Source organism: Ascaphus truei, unplaced genomic scaffold (assembly GCF_040206685.1).
Source record: "Ascaphus truei isolate aAscTru1 unplaced genomic scaffold, aAscTru1.hap1 HAP1_SCAFFOLD_949, whole genome shotgun sequence".
NCBI lineage: Eukaryota > Metazoa > Chordata > Amphibia > Anura > Ascaphidae > Ascaphus > Ascaphus truei.
The window spans coordinates 6,198-27,685 of record NW_027457288.1 but is presented as its reverse complement, the minus strand read 5'-3'; the positions used below and the strand labels follow the sequence as shown (position 1 = coordinate 27,685).

At 46.9% G+C, this 21,488-nt stretch overlaps 1 protein-coding gene across 1 annotated transcript in view; it reads left to right on the top strand.

The window, feature by feature from the left end:
- LOC142486558 (dual specificity protein phosphatase CDC14A-like) overlaps positions 1–19,962 on the top strand; it is a 53,635-nt gene extending 33,673 nt beyond the window's left edge. The window contains exon 3 of the mRNA XM_075585135.1: positions 19,018–19,962. Coding sequence (XP_075441250.1) covers positions 19,018–19,138 — 121 coding nt within the window. The 3' untranslated portion in view covers positions 19,139–19,962. The remainder of the gene's footprint in view (positions 1–19,017) is intronic.
- The last annotated feature ends 1,526 nt before the right edge of the window (positions 19,963–21,488 follow it).

The window sequence follows — 21,488 nt, the reverse complement described above, 5'->3', positions numbered from 1 at the left end:
GGCGGTAAGAGATGTTATAGTAACGCTGTGAGGCTTTGCGTCTCTGGTAGGTAACAGATGTTATAGTAACGCTGTGAGGCTTTGCGTCTCTGGTAGGTAACAGATGTTATAGTAACGCTGTGAGGCTTTGCGTCTCTGGTAGGTAACAGATGTTATAGTAACGCTGTGAGGCTTTGCGTCTCTCGGCGGTAAGAGATGTTATAGTAACGCTGTGAGGCTTTGCGTGTCTCGGCGGTAAGAGATGTTATAGTTACGCTGTGAGGCTTTGCGTCTCTCGGCGGTAAGAGATATTATAGTAACGCTGTGAAGCTTTGCGTCTCTCGGAGGTAAGAGATGTTATAGTAACGCTGTAAGGCTTTGCGTCTCTCGGTGGTAAGAGATGTTATAGTAACGCTGTGAGGCTTTGCGTCTCTCGGAGGTAAGAGATATTATAGTTACGCTGTGAGGCTTTGCGTCTCTCGGCGGTAAGAGATGTTATAGTAACGCTGTGAGGCTTTGCGTCTCTCGGAGGTAAGAGATGTTATAGTAACGCTGTGAGGCTTTGCGTCTCTCTGAGGTAAGAGATGTTATAGTAACGCTGTGAGGCTTTGCGTCTCTCGGAGGTAAGAGATGTTATAGTAACGCTGTGAGGCTTTGCGTCTCTCGGAGGTAAGAGATGTTATAGTAACGCTGTGAGGCTTTGCGTCTCTCGGCGGTAAGTGATGTTATAGTAACGCTGTGAGGCTTTGCGTCTCTCGGAGGTAAGAGATGTTATAGTAACGCTGTGAGGCTTTGCGTCTCTCGTAGGTAAGAGATGTTATAGTAACGCTGTGAGGCTTTGCGTCTCTCGGCGGTAAGAGATGTTATAGTAACGCTGTGAGGCTTTGCGTCTCTCTGAGGTAACAGATGATATAGTAACTCTGTGAGGCTTTGCGTCTCTCGGCGGTAAGAGATGTTATAGTAACGCTGTGAGGCTTTGCGTCTCTCGGCGGTAAGAGATGTTATAGTAACGCTGTGAGGCTTTGCGTCTGTCGGAGGTAAGATGTTATAGTAACGCTGTGAGGCTTTGCGTCTCTCGGAGGTAAGAGATGTTATAGTAACGCTGTGAGGCTTTGCGTCTGTCGGAGGTAAGATGTTATAGTAACGCTGTGAGGCTTTGCGTCTCTCCGAGGTAAGAGATGTTATAGTAAAGCTGTGAGGCTTTGCGTCTCTCTGAGGTAAGAGATGTTATAGTAAAGCTGTGAGGCTTTGCGTCTCTCGGAGGTAAGAGATGTTATAGTAACGCTGTGAGGCTTTGCGTCTCTCGGCGGTAAGAGATGTTATAGTAAAGCTGTGAGGCTTTGCGTCTCTCTGAGGTAAGAGATGTTATAGTAACGCTGTGAGGCTTTGCGTCTCTCGGAGGTAAGAAATGTTATAGTAACGCTGTGAGGCTTTGCGTCTCTCGGAGGTAAGAAATGTTATAGTAACGCGGTGAGGCTTTGCGTCTCTCTGAGGTAAGAGATGTTATAGTAACGCTGTGAGGCTTTGCGTCTCTCGGAGGTAAGAAATGTTATAGTAACGCGGTGAGGCTTTGCGTCTCTCTGAGGTAAGAGATGTTATAGTAACGCTGTGAGGCTTTGCGTCTCTCGGAGGTAAGAGATGTTATAGTAACGCTGTGAGGCTTTGCGTCTCTCGGAGGTAAGAGATGTTATAGTAACGCTGTGAGGCTTTGCGTCTCTCTGAGGTAAGAGATGTTATAGTAACGCTGTGAGGCTTTGCGTCTCTCGGAGGTAAGAGATGTTATAGTTACGCTGTGAGGCTTTGCGTCTCTCGGTGATAAGAGATGTTATAGTTGCGCTGTGAGGCTTTGCGTCTCTCGGTGGTAAGAGATATTATAGTTGCGCTGTGAGGCTTTGCGTCTCTCGGTGGTAAGAGATATTATAGTTACGCTGTGAGGCTTTGCGTCTCTCGGTGGTAAGAGATATTATAGTTACGCTGTGAGGCTTTGCGTCTCTCGGCGGTAAGAGATGTTATAGTAAAGCTGTGAGGCTTTGCGTCTCTCTGAGGTAAGAGATGTTATAGTAACGCTGTGAGGCTTTGCGTCTCTCGGAGGTAACAGATGTTATAGTAACGCTGTGAGGCTTTGCGTCTCTCTGAGGTAAGAGATGTTATAGTAACGCTGTGAGGCTTTGCGTCTCTCGGCGGTAAGAGATGTTATAGTAACGCTGTGAGGCTTTGCGTCTCTCTGAGGTAAGAGATGTTATAGTAACGCTGTGAGGCTTTGCGTCTCTCTGAGGTAAGAGATGTTATAGTAACGCTGTGAGGCTTTGCGTCTCTCGGTGGTAAGAGATGTTATAGTAACGCTGTGAGGCTTTGCATCTCTCTGAGGTAAGAGATGTTATAGTAACGCTGTGAGGCTTTGCGTCTCTCGGCGGTAAGAGATGTTATAGTAAAGCTGTGAGGCTTTGCGTCTCTCTGAGCTAAGAGATGTTATAGTAACGCTGTGAGGCTTTGCGTCTCTCGGTGGTAAGAGATATTATAGTTACGCTGTGAGGCTTTGCGTCTCTCGGCGGTAAGAGATGTTATAGTAACGCTGTGAGGCTTTGCGTCTCTCGACGGTAAGAGATGTTATAGTAACGCTGTGAGGCTTTGCGTCTGTCGGAGGTAAGAGATGTTATAGTAACGCTGTGAGGCTTTGCGTCTCTCGGAGGTAACAGATGTTATAGTAACGCTGTGAGGCTTTGCGTCTCTCCGAGGTAACAGATGTTATAGTAACGCTGTGAGGCTTTGCGTCTCTCAGAGGTAAGAGATGTTATAGTAACGCTGTGAGGCTTTGCGTCTCTCGGAGGTAACAGATGTTATAGTAACGCTGTGAGGCTTTGCGTCTCTCGGAGTTAAGAGATGTTATAGTAACGCTGTGAGGCTTTGCATCTCTCTGAGTTAAGAGATGTTATAGTAACGCTGTGAGGCTTTGCGTCTCTCGGAGGTAAGAGATGTTATAGTAACGCTGTGAGGCTTTGCGTCTCTCCGAGGTAACAGATGTTATAGTAACGCTGTGAGGCTTTGCGTCTCTCGGCGGTAAGAGATGTTATAGTAACGCTGTGAGGCTTTGCGTCTCTCGGAGGTAGGAGATGTTATAGTAACGCTGTGAGGCTTTGCGTCTCTCTGAGCTAAGAGATGTTATAGTAACGCTGTGAGGCTTTGCGTCTCTCTGAGGTAAGAGATGTTATAGTAACGCTGTGAGGCTTTGCGTCTCTCTGAGGTAAGAGATGTTATAGTAACGCTGTGAGGCTTTGCGTCTCTCGGAGGTAAGAGATGTTATAGTAACGCTGTGAGGCTTTGCGTCTCTCGGAGGTAAGAGATGTTATAGTAACGCTGTGAGGCTTTGCGTCTCTCGGCGGTAAGAGATGTTATAGTAACGCTGTGAGGCTTTGCGTCTCTCTGAGGTAAGAGATGTTATAGTAACGCTGTGAGGCTTTGCGTCTCTCTGAGGTAAGAGATGTTATAGTAACGCTGTGAGGCTTTGCGTCTCTCTGAGGTAAGAGATGTTATAGTAACGCTGTGAGGCTTTGCGTCTCTCTGAGGTAAGAGATGTTATAGTAACGCTGTGAGGCTTTGCGTCTCTCGGAGGTAAGAGATGTTATAGTAACGCTGTGAGGCTTTGCGTCTCTCGGAGGTAAGAGATGTTATAGTAACGCTGTGAGGCTTTGCGTCTCGGAGGTAAGAGATGTTATAGTAACGCTGTGAGGCTTTGCGTCTCGGAGGTAAGAGATGTTATAGTAACGCTGTGAGGCTTTGCGTCTCTCTGAGGTAAGAGATGTTATAGTAACGCTGTGAGGCTTTGCGTCTCTCTGAGGTAAGAGATGTTATAGTAACGCTGTGAGGCTTTGCGTCTCTCTGAGGTAAGAGATGTTATAGTAACGCTGTGAGGCTTTGCGTCTCTCTGAGGTGAGAGATGTTATAGTAACGCTGTGAGGCTTTGCGTCTCTCGGAGGTAAGAGATGTTATAGTAACGCTGTGAGGCTTTGCGTCTCTCGGCGGTAAGAGATGTTATAGTAACGCTGTGAGGCTTTGCGTCTCTCGGAGGTAAGAGATGTTATAGTAACGCTGTGAGGCTTTGCGTCTCTCGGCGGTAAGAGATGTTATAGTAACGCTGTGAGGCTTTGCGTCTCTCGGAGGTAAGAGATATTATAGTTACGCTGTGAGGCTTTGCGTCTCTCGGCGGTAAGAGATGTTATAGTAACGCTGTGAGGCTTTGCGTCTCTGGTAGGTAACAGATGTTATAGTAACGCTGTGAGGCTTTGCGTCTCTCGGCGGTAAGAGATGTTATAGTAACGCTGTGAGGCTTTGCGTCTCTCGGAGGTAAGAGATGTTATAGTAACGCTGTGAGGCTTTGCGTCTCTCGGCGGTAAGAGATGTTATAGTAACGCTGTGAGGCTTTGCGTCTCTCGGAGGTAAGAGATGTTATAGTAACGCTGTGAGGCTTTGCGTGTCTCGGCGGTAAGAGATGTTATAGTAACGCTGTGAGGCTTTGCGTCTCTGGTAGGTAACAGATGTTATAGTAACGCTGTGAGGCTTTGCGTCTCTGGTAGGTAACAGATGTTATAGTAACGCTGTGAGGCTTTGCGTCTCTGGTAGGTAACAGATGTTATAGTAACGCTGTGAGGCTTTGCGTCTCTCGGCGGTAAGAGATGTTATAGTAACGCTGTGAGGCTTTGCGTGTCTCGGCGGTAAGAGATGTTATAGTAACGCTGTAAGGCTTTGCGTCTCTCGGTGGTAAGAGATGTTATAGTAACGCTGTGAGGCTTTGCGTCTCTCTGAGGTAACAGATGTTATAGTAACGCTGTGAGGCTTTGCGTCTCTCGGAGGTAAGAGATGTTATAGTAACGCTGTGAGGCTTTGCGTCTCTCGGTGGTAAGAGATGTTATAGTAACGCTGTGAGGCTTTGCGTCTCGGAGGTAAGAGATGTTATAGTAACGCTGTGAGGCTTTGCGTCTCTCGGAGGTAAGAGATATTATAGTTACGCTGTGAGGCTTTGCGTCTCTCGGCGGTAAGAGATGTTATAGTAACGCTGTGAGGCTTTGCGTCTCTCGGAGGTAAGAGATGTTATAGTAACGCTGTGAGGCTTTGCGTCTCTCTGAGGTAACAGATGTTATAGTAACGCTGTGAGGCTTTGCGTCTCTCTGAGGTAAGAGATGTTATAGTAACGCTGTGAGGCTTTGCGTCTCTCGGAGGTAAGAGATGTTATAGTAACGCTGTGAGGCTTTGCGTCTCTCGGAGGTAAGAGATGTTATAGTAACGCTGTGAGGCTTTGCGTCTCTCGGAGGTAAGAGATGTTATAGTAACGCTGTGAGGCTTTGCGTCTCTCGGAGGTAAGAGATGTTATAGTAACGCTGTGAGGCTTTGCGTCTCTCTGAGGTAAGAGATGTTATAGTAACGCTGTGAGGCTTTGCGTCTCTCGGCGGTAAGTGATGTTATAGTAACGCTGTGAGGCTTTGCGTCTCTCTGAGGTAAGAGATGTTATAGTAACGCTGTGAGGCTTTGCGTCTCTCTGAGGTAAGAGATGTTATAGTAACGCTGTGAGGCTTTGCGTCTCTCGGAGGTAAGAGATGTTATAGTAACGCTGTGAGGCTTTGCGTCTCTCGGAGGTAAGAGATGTTATAGTAACGCTGTGAGGCTTTGCGTCTCGGAGGTAAGAGATGTTATAGTAACGCTGTGAGGCTTTGCGTCTCGGAGGTAAGAGATGTTATAGTAACGCTGTGAGGCTTTGCGTCTCTCTGAGGTAAGAGATGTTATAGTAACGCTGTGAGGCTTTGCGTCTCTCTGAGGTAAGAGATGTTATAGTAACGCTGTGAGGCTTTGCGTCTCTCTGAGGTAAGAGATGTTATAGTAACGCTGTGAGGCTTTGCGTCTCTCTGAGGTGAGAGATGTTATAGTAACGCTGTGAGGCTTTGCGTCTCTCGGAGGTAACAGATGTTATAGTAACGCTGTGAGGCTTTGCGTCTCTCGGCGGTAAGAGATGTTATAGTAACGCTGTGAGGCTTTGCGTCTCTCGGAGGTAAGAGATGTTATAGTAACGCTGTGAGGCTTTGCGTCTCTCGGCGGTAAGAGATGTTATAGTAACGCTGTGAGGCTTTGCGTCTCTCGGAGGTAAGAGATATTATAGTTACGCTGTGAGGCTTTGCGTCTCTCGGCGGTAAGAGATGTTATAGTAACACTGTGAGGCTTTGCGTCTCTGGTAGGTAACAGATGTTATAGTAACGCTGTGAGGCTTTGCGTGTCTCGGCGGTAAGAGATGTTATAGTAACGCTGTGAGGCTTTGCGTCTCTGGTAGGTAACAGATGTTATAGTAACGCTGTGAGGCTTTGCGTCTCTCGGCGGTAAGAGATGTTATAGTAACGCTGTGAGGCTTTGCGTGTCTCGGCGGTAAGAGATGTTATAGTAACGCTGTAAGGCTTTGCGTCTCTCGGTGGTAAGAGATGTTATAGTAACGCTGTGAGGCTTTGCGTCTCTCTGAGGTAACAGATGTTATAGTAACGCTGTGAGGCTTTGCGTCTCTCGGAGGTAAGAGATGTTATAGTAACGCTGTGAGGCTTTGCGTCTCTCGGTGGTAAGAGATGTTATAGTAACGCTGTGAGGCTTTGCGTCTCTCTGAGATAAGAGATGTTATAGTAACGCTGTGAGGCTTTGCGTCTCTCGGAGGTAAGAGATGTTATAGTAACGCTGTGAGGCTTTGCGTCTCTCTGAGGTAAGAGATGTTATAGTAACGCTGTGAGGCTTTGCGTCTCGGAGGTAAGAGATGTTATAGTAACGCTGTGAGGCTTTGCGTCTCTCGGAGGTAAGAGATATTATAGTTACGCTGTGAGGCTTTGCGTCTCTCGGCGGTAAGAGATGTTATAGTAACGCTGTGAGGCTTTGCGTCTCTCGGAGGTAAGAGATGTTATAGTAACGCTGTGAGGCTTTGCGTCTCTCTGAGGTAACAGATGTTATAGTAACGCTGTGAGGCTTTGCGTCTCTCTGAGGTAAGAGATGTTATAGTAACGCTGTGAGGCTTTGCGTCTCTCGGAGGTAAGAGATGTTATAGTAACGCTGTGAGGCTTTGCGTCTCTCGGAGGTAAGAGATGTTATAGTAACGCTGTGAGGCTTTGCGTCTCTCGGAGGTAAGAGATGTTATAGTAACGCTGTGAGGCTTTGCGTCTCTCTGAGGTAAGAGATGTTATAGTAACGCTGTGAGGCTTTGCGTCTCTCGGCGGTAAGTGATGTTATAGTAACGCTGTGAGGCTTTGCGTCTCTCGGAGGTAAGAGATGTTATAGTAACGCTGTGAGGCTTTGCGTCTCTCTGAGGTAACAGATGTTATAGTAACGCTGTGAGGCTTTGCGTCTCTCGGAGGTAAGAGATGTTATAGTAACGCTGTGAGGCTTTGCGTCTCTCGGCGGTAAGAGATGTTATAGTAACGCTGTGAGGCTTTGCGTCTCTCTGAGGTAACAGATGATATAGTAACTCTGTGAGGCTTTGCGTCTCTCGGCGGTAAGAGATGTTATAGTAACGCTGTGAGGCTTTGCGTCTCTCGGCGGTAAGAGATGTTATAGTAACGCTGTGAGGCTTTGCGTCTGTCGGAGGTAAGAGATGTTATAGTAACGCTGTGAGGCTTTGCGTCTCTCTGAGGTAAGAGATGTTATAGTAACGCTGTGAGGCTTTGCGTCTCTCGGTGGTAAGAGATGTTATAGTAACGCTGTGAGGCTTTGCGTCTCTCTGAGGTAAGAGATGTTATAGTAACGCTGTGAGGCTTTGCGTCTCTCGGAGGTAAGAGATGTTATAGTTACGCTGTGAGGCTTTGCGTCTCTCGGTGATAAGAGATGTTATAGTTGCGCTGTGAGGCTTTGCGTCTCTCGGTGGTAAGAGATATTATAGTTGCGCTGTGAGGCTTTGCGTCTCTCGGTGGTAAGAGATATTATAGTTACGCTGTGAGGCTTTGCGTCTCTCGGCGGTAAGAGATGTTATAGTAAAGCTGTGAGGCTTTGCGTCTCTCTGAGGTAAGAGATGTTATAGTAACGCTGTGAGGCTTTGCGTCTCTCGGAGGTAAGAGATGTTATAGTAACGCTGTGAGGCTTTGCGTCTCTCGGAGGTAACAGATGTTATAGTAACGCTGTGAGGCTTTGCGTCTCTCTGTGGTAAGAGATGTTATAGTAACGCTGTGAGGCTTTGCGTCTCTCTGAGGTAAGAGATGTTATAGTAACGCTGTGAGGCTTTGCGTCTCTCGGAGGTAAGAGATGTTATAGTAACGCTGTGAGGCTTTGCGTCTCTCGGCGGTAAGAGATGTTATAGTAAAGCTGTGAGGCTTTGCGTCTCTCTGAGCTAAGAGATGTTATAGTAACGCTGTGAGGCTTTGCGTCTCTCGGTGGTAAGAGATATTATAGTTACGCTGTGAGGCTTTGCGTCTCTCGGCGGTAAGAGATGTTATAGTAACGCTGTGAGGCTTTGCGTCTCTCGACGGTAAGAGATGTTATAGTAACGCTGTGAGGCTTTGCGTCTGTCGGAGGTAAGAGATGTTATAGTAACGCTGTGAGGCTTTGCGTCTCTCCGAGGTAACAGATGTTATAGTAACGCTGTGAGGCTTTGCGTCTCTCAGAGGTAAGAGATGTTATAGTAACGCTGTGAGGCTTTGCGTCTCTCGGAGGTAACAGATGTTATAGTAACGCTGTGAGGCTTTGCGTCTCTCGGAGTTAAGAGATGTTATAGTAACGCTGTGAGGCTTTGCATCTCTCTGAGTTAAGAGATGTTATAGTAACGCTGTGAGGCTTTGCGTCTCTCGGAGGTAAGAGATGTTATAGTAACGCTGTGAGGCTTTGCGTCTCTCGGTGGTAAGAGATGTTATAGTAACGCTGTGAGGCTTTGCGTCTGTCGGAGGTAAGAGATGTTATAGTAACGCTGTGAGGCTTTGCGTCTCTCCGAGGTAACAGATGTTATAGTAACGCTGTGAGGCTTTGCGTCTCTCGGCGGTAAGAGATGTTATAGTAACGCTGTGAGGCTTTGCGTCTCTCGGAGGTAGGAGATGTTATAGTAACGCTGTGAGGCTTTGCGTCTCTCTGAGCTAAGAGATGTTATAGTAACGCTGTGAGGCTTTGCGTCTCTCTGAGGTAAGAGATGTTATAGTAACGCTGTGAGGCTTTGCGTCTCTCTGAGGTAAGAGATGTTATAGTAACGCTGTGAGGCTTTGCGTCTCTCGGAGGTAAGAGATGTTATAGTAACGCTGTGAGGCTTTGCGTTTCTCGGAGGTAAGAGATGTTATAGTAACGCTGTGAGGCTTTGCGTCTCTCGGCGGTAAGAGATGTTATAGTAACGCTGTGAGGCTTTGCGTCTCTCTGAGGTAAGAGATGTTATAGTAACGCTGTGAGGCTTTGCGTCTCTCTGAGGTAAGAGATGTTATAGTAACGCTGTGAGGCTTTGCGTCTCTCGGAGGTAAGTGATGTTATAGTAACGCTGTGAGGCTTTGCGTCTCTCGGAGGTAAGAGATGTTATAGTAACGCTGTGAGGCTTTGCGTCTCTCTGAGGTAAGAGATGTTATAGTAACGCTGTGAGGCTTTGCGTCTCTCGGAGGTAAGAGATGTTATAGTAACGCTGTGAGGCTTTGCGTCTGTCGGAGGTAAGAGATGTTATAGTAACGCTGTGAGGCTTTGCGTCTCTCGGAGGTAAGAGATGTTATAGTAACGCTGTGAGGCTTTGCGTCTCTCTGAGGTAACAGATGTTATAGTAACGCTGTGAGGCTTTGCGTCTCTCGGAGGTAAGAGATGTTATAGTAACGCTGTGAGGCTTTGCGTCTCAGCGGTAAGAGATGTTATAGTAACGCTGTGAGGCTTTGCGTCTCTCGGCGGTAAGAGATGTTATAGTAACGCTGTGAGGCTTTGCGTCTCTCGGAGGTAAGAGATGTTATAGTAACGCTGTGAGGCTTTGCGTCTCTCGGTGGTAAGAGATGTTATAGTAACGCTGTGAGGCTTTGCGTCTCTCTGAGGTAAGAGATGTTATAGTAACGCTGTGAGGCTTTGCGTCTGTCGGAGGTAAGAGATGTTATAGTAACGCTGTGAGGCTTTGCGTCTCTCGGAGGTAAGAGATGTTATAGTAACGCTGTGAGGCTTTGCGTCTCTCCGAGGTAACAGATGTTATAGTAACGCTGTGAGGCTTTGCGTCTCTCTGAGGTAAGAGATGTTATAGTAACGCTGTGAGGCTTTGCGTCTCTCTGAGGTAAGAGATGTTATAGTAACGCTGTGAGGCTTTGCGTCTCTCTGAGGTAAGAGATGTTATAGTAACGCTGTGAGGCTTTGCGTCTCTCGGTGGTAAGAGATGTTATAGTAACGCTGTGAGGCTTTGCGTCTCTCTGAGGTAAGAGATGTTATAGTAACGCTGTGAGGCTTTGCGTCTCTCTGAGGTAAGAGATGTTATAGTAACGCTGTGAGGCTTTGCGTCTCTCCGAGGTAACAGATGTTATAGTAACGCTGTGAGGCTTTGCGTCTCTCTGAGGTAACAGATGTTATAGTTACGCTGTGAGGCTTTGCGTCTCTCTGAGGTAAGAGATGTTATAGTAACGCTGTGAGGCTTTGCGTCTCTCCGAGGTAACAGATGTTATAGTTACGCTGTGAGGCTTTGCGTCTCTCTGAGGTAAGAGATGTTATAGTAACGCTGTGAGGCTTTGCGTCTCTCTGAGGTAAGAGATGTTATAGTAACGCTGTGAGGCTTTGCGTCTCTCTGAGGTAAGAGATGTTATAGTAACGCTGTGAGGCTTTGCGTCTCTCGGAGGTAAGAGATGTTATAGTAACGCTGTGAGGCTTTGCGTCTCTCGACGGTAAGAGATGTTATAGTAACGCTGTGAGGCTTTGCGTCTGTCGGAGGTAAGAGATGTTATAGTAACGCTGTGAGGCTTTGCGTCTCTCGGAGGTAAGAGATGTTATAGTAACGCTGTGAGGCTTTGCGTCTCTCGGCGGTAAGAGATGTTATAGTAAAGCTGTGAGGCTTTGCGTCTCTCTGAGCTAAGAGATGTTATAGTAACGCTGTGAGGCTTTGCGTCTCTCGGTGGTAAGAGATATTATAGTTACGCTGTGAGGCTTTGCGTCTCTCGGCGGTAAGAGATGTTATAGTAACGCTGTGAGGCTTTGCGTCTCTCGACGGTAAGAGATGTTATAGTAACGCTGTGAGGCTTTGCGTCTGTCGGAGGTAAGAGATGTTATAGTAACGCTGTGAGGCTTTGCGTCTCTCCGAGGTAACAGATGTTATAGTAACGCTGTGAGGCTTTGCGTCTCTCAGAGGTAAGAGATGTTATAGTAACGCTGTGAGGCTTTGCGTCTCTCGGCGGTAAGAGATGTTATAGTAACGCTGTGAGGCTTTGCGTCTCTCGGCGGTAACAGATGTTATAGTAACGCTGTGAGGCTTTGCGTCTCTCGGCGGTAAGAGATGTTATAGTAACGCTGTGAGGCTTTGCGTCTCTCGGAGGTAAGAGATGTTATAGTAACGCTGTGAGGCTTTGCGTCTCTCGGAGGTAACAGATGTTATAGTAACGCTGTGAGGCTTTGCGTCTCTCGGAGTTAAGAGATGTTATAGTAACGCTGTGAGGCTTTGCATCTCTCTGAGTTAAGAGATGTTATAGTAACGCTGTGAGGCTTTGCGTCTCTCTGAGTTAAGAGATGTTATAGTAACGCTGTGAGGCTTTGCGTCTCTCGGAGGTAAGAGATGTTATAGTAACGCTGTGAGGCTTTGCGTCTCTCGGTGGTAAGAGATGTTATAGTAACGCTGTGAGGCTTTGCGTCTGTCGGAGGTAAGAGATGTTATAGTAACGCTGTGAGGCTTTGCGTCTCTCCGAGGTAACAGATGTTATAGTAACGCTGTGAGGCTTTGCGTCTCTCGGCGGTAAGAGATGTTATAGTAACGCTGTGAGGCTTTGCGTCTCTCGGAGGTAGGAGATGTTATAGTAACGCTGTGAGGCTTTGCGTCTCTCTGAGCTAAGAGATGTTATAGTAACGCTGTGAGGCTTTGCGTCTCTCTGAGGTAAGAGATGTTATAGTAACGCTGTGAGGCTTTGCGTCTCTCTGAGGTAAGAGATGTTATAGTAACGCTGTGAGGCTTTGCGTCTCTCGGAGGTAAGAGATGTTATAGTAACGCTGTGAGGCTTTGCGTCTCTCGGAGGTAAGAGATGTTATAGTAACGCTGTGAGGCTTTGCGTCTCTCGGCGGTAAGAGATGTTATAGTAACGCTGTGAGGCTTTGCGTCTCTCTGAGGTAAGAGATGTTATAGTAACGCTGTGAGGCTTTGCGTCTCTCTGAGGTAAGAGATGTTATAGTAACGCTGTGAGGCTTTGCGTCTCTCGGAGGTAAGAGATATTATAGTTACGCTGTGAGGCTTTGCGTCTCTCGGCGGTAAGAGATGTTATAGTAACACTGTGAGGCTTTGCGTCTCTCGGTGGTAAGAGATGTTATAGTAACGCTGTGAGGCTTTGCGTCTCTCGGAGGTAAGAGATGTTATAGTAACGCTGTGAGGCTTTGCGTCTCTCTGAGGTAACAGATGTTATAGTAACGCTGTGAGGCTTTGCGTCTCTCTGAGGTAAGAGATGTTATAGTAACGCTGTGAGGCTTTGCGTCTCTCTGAGGTAAGAGATGTTATAGTAACGCTGTGAGGCTTTGCGTCTGTCGGAGGTAAGAGATGTTATAGTAACGCTGTGAGGCTTTGCGTCTCTCGGAGGTAAGAGATGTTATAGTAACGCTGTGAGGCTTTGCGTCTCTCCGAGGTAACAGATGTTATAGTAACGCTGTGAGGCTTTGCGTCTCTCTGAGGTAAGAGATGTTATAGTAACGCTGTGAGGCTTTGCGTCTCTCTGAGGTAAGAGATGTTATAGTAACGCTGTGAGGCTTTGCGTCTCTCTGAGGTAAGAGATGTTATAGTAACGCTGTGAGGCTTTGCGTCTCTCGGAGGTAAGAGATGTTATAGTAACGCTGTGAGGCTTTGCGTCTCTCGGAGGTAAGAGATGTTATAGTAACGCTGTGAGGCTTTGCGTCTCTCTGAGGTAAGAGATGTTATAGTAACGCTGTGAGGCTTTGCGTCTCTCTGAGGTAAGAGATGTTATAGTAACGCTGTGAGGCTTTGCGTCTCTCCGAGGTAACAGATGTTATAGTAACGCTGTGAGGCTTTGCGTCTCTCTGAGGTAAGAGATGTTATAGTAACGCTGTGAGGCTTTGCGTCTCTCTGAGGTAAGAGATGTTATAGTAACGCTGTGAGGCTTTGCGTCTCTCTGAGGTAAGAGATGTTATAGTAACGCTGTGAGGCTTTGCGTCTCTCGGAGGTAAGAGATGTTATAGTAACGCTGTGAGGCTTTGCGTCTCTCTGAGGTAAGAGATGTTATAGTAACGCTGTGAGGCTTTGCGTCTCGGAGGTAAGAGATGTTATAGTAACGCTGTGAGGCTTTGCATCTCTCTGAGTTAAGAGATGTTATAGTAACGCTGTGAGGCTTTGCGTCTCTCTGAGTTAAGAGATGTTATAGTAACGCTGTGAGGCTTTGCGTCTCTCGGAGGTAAGAGATGTTATAGTAACGCTGTGAGGCTTTGCGTCTCTCGGTGGTAAGAGATGTTATAGTAACGCTGTGAGGCTTTGCGTCTGTCGGAGGTAAGAGATGTTATAGTAACGCTGTGAGGCTTTGCGTCTCTCGGCGGTAAGAGATGTTATAGTAACGCTGTGAGGCTTTGCGTCTCTCGGAGGTAGGAGATGTTATAGTAACGCTGTGAGGCTTTGCGTCTCTCTGAGCTAAGAGATGTTATAGTAACGCTGTGAGGCTTTGCGTCTCTCTGAGGTAAGAGATGTTATAGTAACGCTGTGAGGCTTTGCGTCTCTCTGAGGTAAGAGATGTTATAGTAACGCTGTGAGGCTTTGCGTCTCTCGGAGGTAAGAGATGTTATAGTAACGCTGTGAGGCTTTGCGTCTCTCGGAGGTAAGAGATGTTATAGTAACGCTGTGAGGCTTTGCGTCTCTCGGCGGTAAGAGATGTTATAGTAACGCTGTGAGGCTTTGCGTCTCTCTGAGGTAAGAGATGTTATAGTAACGCTGTGAGGCTTTGCGTCTCTCTGAGGTAAGAGATGTTATAGTAACGCTGTGAGGCTTTGCGTCTCTCGGAGGTAAGAGATATTATAGTTACGCTGTGAGGCTTTGCGTCTCTCGGCGGTAAGAGATGTTATAGTAACACTGTGAGGCTTTGCGTCTCTCGGTGGTAAGAGATGTTATAGTAACGCTGTGAGGCTTTGCGTCTCTCGGAGGTAAGAGATGTTATAGTAACGCTGTGAGGCTTTGCGTGTCTCGGCGGTAAGAGATGTTATAGTAACGCTGTGAGGCTTTGCGTCTCTCGGTGGTAAGAGATGTTATAGTAACGCTGTGAGGCTTTGCGTCTCTCGGAGGTAAGAGATGTTATAGTAACGCTGTGAGGCTTTGCGTCTCTCGGTGGTAAGAGATGTTATAGTAACGCTGTGAGGCTTTGCGTCTCTCTGAGGTAACAGATGTTATAGTAACGCTGTGAGGCTTTGCGTCTCTCGGAGGTAAGAGATGTTATAGTAACGCTGTGAGGCTTTGCGTCTCTCGGTGGTAAGAGATGTTATAGTAACGCTGTGAGGCTTTGCGTCTCTCTGAGGTAAGAGATGTTATAGTAACGCTGTGAGGCTTTGCGTCTGTCGGAGGTAAGAGATGTTATAGTAACGCTGTGAGGCTTTGCGTCTCTCGGAGGTAAGAGATGTTATAGTAACGCTGTGAGGCTTTGCGTCTCTCTGAGGTAAGAGATGTTATAGTAACGCTGTGAGGCTTTGCGTCTCTCGGAGGTAAGAGATGTTATAGTAACGCTGTGAGGCTTTGCGTCTCTCGGAGGTAAGAGATGTTATAGTAACGCTGTGAGGCTTTGCGTCTCTCTGAGGTAAGAGATGTTATAGTAACGCTGTGAGGCTTTGCGTCTCTCTGAGGTAAGAGATGTTATAGTAACGCGGTGAGGCTTTGCGTCTCTCTGAGGTAAGAGATGTTATAGTAACGCTGTGAGGCTTTGCGTCTCTCGGCGGTAAGAGATGTTATAGTAACGCTGTGAGGCTTTGCGTCTCTCGGAGGTAAGAGATGTTATAGTAACGCTGTGAGGCTTTGCGTCTCTCTGAGGTAAGAGATGTTATAGTAACGCTGTGAGGCTTTGCGTCTCGGAGGTAAGAGATGTTATAGTAACGCTGTGAGGCTTTGCGTCTCTCTGAGGTAAGAGATGTTATAGTAACGCTGTGAGGCTTTGCGTCTCTCTGAGGTAAGAGATGTTATAGTAACGCTGTGAGGCTTTGCGTCTCTCTGAGGTAAGAGATGTTATAGTAACGCTGTGAGGCTTTGCGTCTCTCTGAGGTAAGAGATGTTATAGTAACGCTGTGAGGCTTTGCGTCTCGGAGGTAAGAGATGTTATAGTAACGCTGTGAGGCTTTGCGTCTCTCGGAGGTAAGAGATATTATAGTTACGCTGTGAGGCTTTGCGTCTCTCGGTGGTAAGAGATGTTATAGTAACGCTGTGAGGCTTTGCGTCTCTCTGAGGTAAGAGATGTTATAGTAACGCTGTGAGGCTTTGCGTCTGTCGGAGGTAAGAGATGTTATAGTAACGCTGTGAGGCTTTGCGTCTCTGGTAGGTAACAGATGTTATAGTAACGCTGTGAGGCTTTGCGTCTCTCTGAGGTAAGAGATGTTATAGTAACGCTGTGAGGCTTTGCGTCTCTCTGAGGTAACAGATGTTATAGTAACGCTGTGAGGCTTTGCGTCTCTCTGAGGTAAGAGATGTTATAGTAACGCTGTGAGGCTTTGCGTCTCTCGGCGGTAAGAGATGTTATAGTAACGCTGTGAGGCTTTGCGTCTCTCGGCGGTAAGAGATGTTATAGTAACGCTGTGAGGCTTTGCGTCTGTCGGAGGTAAGAGATGTTATAGTAACGCTGTGAGGCTTTGCGTCTCTCGGCGGTAAGAGATGTTATAGTAACGCTGTGAGGCTTTGCGTCTCTCGGCGGTAAGAGATGTTATAGTAACGCTGTGAGGCTTTGCGTCTCTCGGAGGTAAGAGATGTTATAGTTACGCTGTGAGGCTTTGCGTCTCTCGGCGGTAAGAGATGTTATAGTAACGCTGTGAGGCTTTGCGTCTCTCTGAGGTAAGAGATGTTATAGTAACGCTGTGAGGCTTTGCGTCTCTCGGAGGTAAGAGATATTATAGTAACGCTGTGAGGCTTTGCGTCTCTCGGAGGTAAGAGATGTTATAGTAACGCTGTGAGGCTTTGCGTCTCTTGGTGGTAAGAGATGTTATAGTAACGCTGTGAGGCTTTGCGTCTCTCTGAGGTAAGAGATGTTATAGTAACGCTGTGAGGCTTTGCATCTCTCGGCGGTAAGAGATGTTATAGTAACGCTGTGAGGCTTTGCGTCTCTCCGAGGTAAGAGATGTTATTGTAACGCTGTGAGGCTTTGCGTCTCTCGGCGGTAAGAGATGTTATAGTAACGCTGTGAGGCTTTGCGTCTCTCGGAGGTAAGAGATGTTATAGTAACGCTGTGAGGCTTTGCGTCTCTCGGAGGTAAGAGATGTTATAGTAACGCTGTGAGGCTTTGCGTCTCTCGGAGGTAAGAGATGTTATAGTAACGCTGTGAGGCTTTGCGTCTCTCGGCGGTAAGAGATGTTATAGTAACGCTGTGAGGCTTTGCTTCTCTCGGAGGTAAGAGATGTTATAGTAACGCTGTGAGGCTTTGCGTCTCTCGGAGGTAAGAGATGTTATAGTAACGCTGTGAGGCTTTGCGTCTCTGAGGTAAGAGATGTTATAGTAACGCTGTGAGGCTTTGCGTCTCTCGGCGGTAAGAGATGTTATAGTAACGCTGTGAGGCTTTGCGTCTCTCGGCGGTAAGAGATGTTATAGTAACGCTGTGAGGCTTTGCGTCTCGGAGGTAAGAGATGTTATAGTAACGCTGTGAGGCTTTGTGTCTCTCGGCGGTAAGAGATGTTATAGTAACGCTGTGAGGCTTTGCGTCTCTCGGCGGTAAGAGATATTATAGTTACGCTGTGAGGCTTTGCGTCTCTCTGAGGTAACAGATGTTATAGTAACGCTGTGAGGCTTTGCATCTCTCGGAGGTAAGAGATATTATAGTAACGCTGTGAGGCTTTGCGTCTCTCTGAGGTAAGAGATGTTATAGTAACGCTGTGAGGCTTTGCATCTCTCGGCGGTAAGAGATGTTATAGTAACGCTGTGAGGCTTTGCGTCTCTCGGCGGTAAGAGATGTTATAGTTACGCTGTGAGGCTTTGCGTCTCTCGGCGGTAAGAGATGTTATAGTAAAGCTGTGAGGCTTTGCGTCTCTCGGAGGTAAGAGATATTATAGTAACGCTGTGAGGCTTTGCGTCTCTCTGTGGTAAGAGATGTTATAGTTACGCTGTGAGGCTTTGCGTCTCTCGGAGGTAAGAGATGTTATAGTAACGCTGTGAGGCTTTGCGTCTCTCGGAGGTAAGAGATGTTATAGTAACGCTGTGAGGCTTTGCGTCTCTGGTAGGTAACAGATGTTATAGTAACGCTGTGAGGCTTTGCGTCTCTCGGAGGTAAGTGATGTTATAGTAACGCTGTGAGGCTTTGCGTCTCTCGGAGGTAAGAGATGTTATAGTAACGCTGTGAGGCTTTGCATCTCTCGGAGGTAAGAGATGTTATAGTAAAGCTGTGAGGCTTTGCGTCTCTCTGAGGTAAGAGATGTTATAGTAACGCTGTGAGGCTTTGCGTCTCTCTGAGGTAAGAGATGTTATAGTAACGCTGTGAGGCTTTGCGTCTCTCTGAGGTAAGTGATGTTATAGTAACGCTGTGAGGCTTTGCGTCTCTCGGAGGTAAGAGATGTTATAGTAACTCTGTGAGGCTTTGCGTCTCGGAGGTAAGAGATGTTATAGTAACGCTGTGAGGCTTTGCGTCTCTCTGAGGTAAGAGATGTTATAATACGGGCTGGGACCTGCTGCGCCCGGCGGCGCGGGCGGCCGTGTGAGCGTTTCCCACCAGCAGGGGAATCCTTCTGAGCCGGTCCCAGTCCCCCCTTGCTGCACGGCTCACAACGTGCTGTGACGTGTCAGCCGCCAGGGGATGCAAGAAAATAGTGATCCCGAGCGGTGACGCGTCACGTGGTGCGCTGATGAGCCTATCAGCGGCGGGGGCGTGAGCTGTCAGACAGCTTCCTACACAAGGTAGGGGGTGGTGTGTGTGTGTGTGTGTGTGTGTGTGTGTGTGTGTGTGAGGAGGGCATTTGTGGGGGAAAGGGGAGGGAGCTGCTTACCTTCCAGCAGCCCGCAGCAGCTCCCTCCTGCAGCCCGGGAGCCCGAGCCCGTGGAGGGAGGGGGGAGTAGCGGGTCCCTCCGTTCAAACCACGCCCCCCCCCTCCCACTGCCACCCGCTCCGGCTCACGGCTCCCTACAGACCGCATATCGCGGTCTGTGCCTGTCAGCGCGCCGCCTGTCTGCAGTGCGGGCGCGCTGACTGAGGGAGCGGGGCCTTAGCCTAACGCTGTGAGGCTTTGCGTCTCTAGGAGGTAAGAGATGTTATAGTAACGCTGTGAGGCTTTGCGTCTCTTGGTGGTAAGAGATGTTATAGTAACGCTGTGAGGCTTTGTGTCTCTCTGAGGTAAGAGATGTTATAGTAACGCTGTGAGGCTTTGCGTCTCTCGGAGGTAAGAGATGATATAGTAACGCTGTGAGGCTTTGCGTCTCTCGGAGGTAAGAGATGTTATAGTAACGCTGTGAGGCTTTGCGTCTCTCGGAGGTAAGAGATGTTATAGTAACGCTGTGAGGCTTTGCGTCTCTCGGAGGTAAGATGTTATAGTAACGCTGTGAGGCTTTGCGTCTCTCGGCGGTTAGAGATGTTATAGTTACGCTGTGAGGCTTTGCGTCTCTCTGTGGTAAGAGATGATATAGTAACGCTGTGAGGCTTTGCGTCTCTCGGAGGTAAGAGATGATATAGTAACGCTGTGAGGCTTTGCGTCTCTCTGTGGTAAGAGATGTTATAGTTACGCTGTGACGCGTCTTTGTATTCTCAGCTTCTACGCAGATTTTGGGCCTCTGAACCTTGCGCTGCTCTACAGATACTGCTGCAAACTCAACAAGAAGCTCAAGGTGAGTGACGCGCGATGGGCAGGGGCCCCCGGGACAGGCTGTTGACTTGGGGAGGTGGCGGCCGCAGGGATACGATCTCCAAGGTTGGCGCCTGATTTCCGGTCAGGCCGTTGTTCCGGCTCGGCTCCTGGGACAGACCACCCACTCTCTGCCTCACGTGCTGTCTTTCTTCTGTCGCGTTGTCTATACTTTACCATTGAGAGGTGCTCTCATTTTTCATGCATGTCCCAGGCACACGGTTAAGGTGACCGCATTACAAGTCACAGTTACAAGCGTGTTTAAAGTAGGAAGCAGCTGCGGTCTTGAAGGGACTTGGGAGGCGGATTTGAGAGACTCGGGTAAATTATTCCGGCACTGGGGGATCGATACAAGAAGGAAGAACGGCCTGATTCATCATTGAACCTTGGGACTATAAGCAGGTTTCTGGAGGTTGATCCCAGAACATAACTGCTTAGTAAAGCAGGGGTGAGAAGCCTGCTCAGATAATTGGGTAAATTGTCCAGAAAACCAGAGAGAGGACAGAATTATGTTTCGTCAGGACTCAAGGGATAGCCAACCTTTTCCAATTATCATATGCCAATGGTGGGCGTTAATAGTGAGACAAAACGGCATATTGAGTGATAACGAATGTCATGTTTGTTGAGGTGCGTTTGGGGTGCTGTACTATACACTATGGGGGTCGTGCAGTAAGCGGCAAAAAAGCACTTTCGGCAGGGGTTTGAACTCGCCATGTTTTTGGTGAGTTGCTCTCACGGTATGCAGGATGGTCCGAATACCTGTGAGAGCAACCTGTTCTGGTTGCGAGTAGCCGGTGGCGAGACAGTCTGCCTGCCGTAAAGGGCTCCGTGGCGACAACTGCCTGCAGCAGAGAGATCCGCCACTCTCTCTGCACAAATTTTGCTAGAAAAAAAATATTTTTAAATAAAATGTTATTCATAGTGTAGATGTGCAGGGGGTGCTTCCCGAGATACAGGCCCCGTTATGGGGTGCCGGTATGTATATATATATATAATATATATATATATATATATATATATATATATATATATATATTTTATCCCCAATTATTTCCTCCAGGTTATTCATTTCTTCTAAATGAATATTCATTAATTATCATGCTACAGATCCTATTAGCCCATGTCTGAGGTCCCATATATACTGACACAGGTTGGTTAGGGAATCCAGACAATTAGGATTCTAAATAAGAACACATCATTGTTTTATCTGTGCATTCATCAATCTGACATAGATGAGAACATTCAGGGCTGCAAGTATTCCCACTAATAAGGATATCCAATTGAGTTCTCAGTAATCATTATTGGGTGTATGTATAAATTGGTGATTATTTCTTAGTACTCACACACCCATAAATATATTGAATGCAGTCCTGAATGAATTTTATCATAATAGTATATTCATGCAATATTGTTTATATATACTACATGTTTACACTTGTTTTAGGCATTTGATAACATTATGGATCTGCCAATTTTTAATTATATAACTAATTGATATTGCAAGGTGTTGTGCACTATGAACAGGACACTCATTGTCTTCAATTAATGTTTGTTCCTTTAATTGTCATCACACATGTGTTTATACTAATTAAGCTACCAAGTGGTTGATTGACTCATCACTATAAATATGTTCTGACATAGACTGGTCAGATATCTCCTGATGAAATCACTTTATGTGAAGAAACGCGTAGAGAAGAGCGTTTTTTAGCTGCTGTCACACTGTGATATATATTTTGACTCTATCCTCACTGCCCACCTCATTACGGACTGCCTTTGGGAGTGCAGAGAGACTTCTCTGATCAGCCCCTGCATCGCGGGGTCACGGACTACAGACCTCATATCCGGATACACTAACATTGTGGAGGACTTCCGGGTCACATTGTGGTGAGCTTTTTCCTGTATCCCCTGCTGGATGTCGGTTCAGCAGAGCTGAGAAAACCCAGACAGACAGAGAGAGGGCGCGCCATCCAAGGCACAACGTGGGCGGTTGGCGAATGAGTATACTCATTATATGCATTTATTTATCCTGTGTTTGTGAGTTCGCATTTGTTGGTTTTATTCATATTCATTTTTATTAAATTGTATTTTTTCATGCTGCACTAGGATCGGGCGCTTTCTTTTCTTGTTGTTCATATATATATATATATATATATATATATATATATATATATATATATATATATATATATATATATATATTTTATATATATATAATATATAATATGGGCATGATTAACCAATATTCAAAGAAATGGTTAAGGATTAACAAAACATGCCAAAATCAAAACATTGCAAAATCAAAACACCACATAGCAAAATCAAAACATCATATAGCAAATCAAAATCAAAACATCCCATAGCCAATTAAATATCTAACA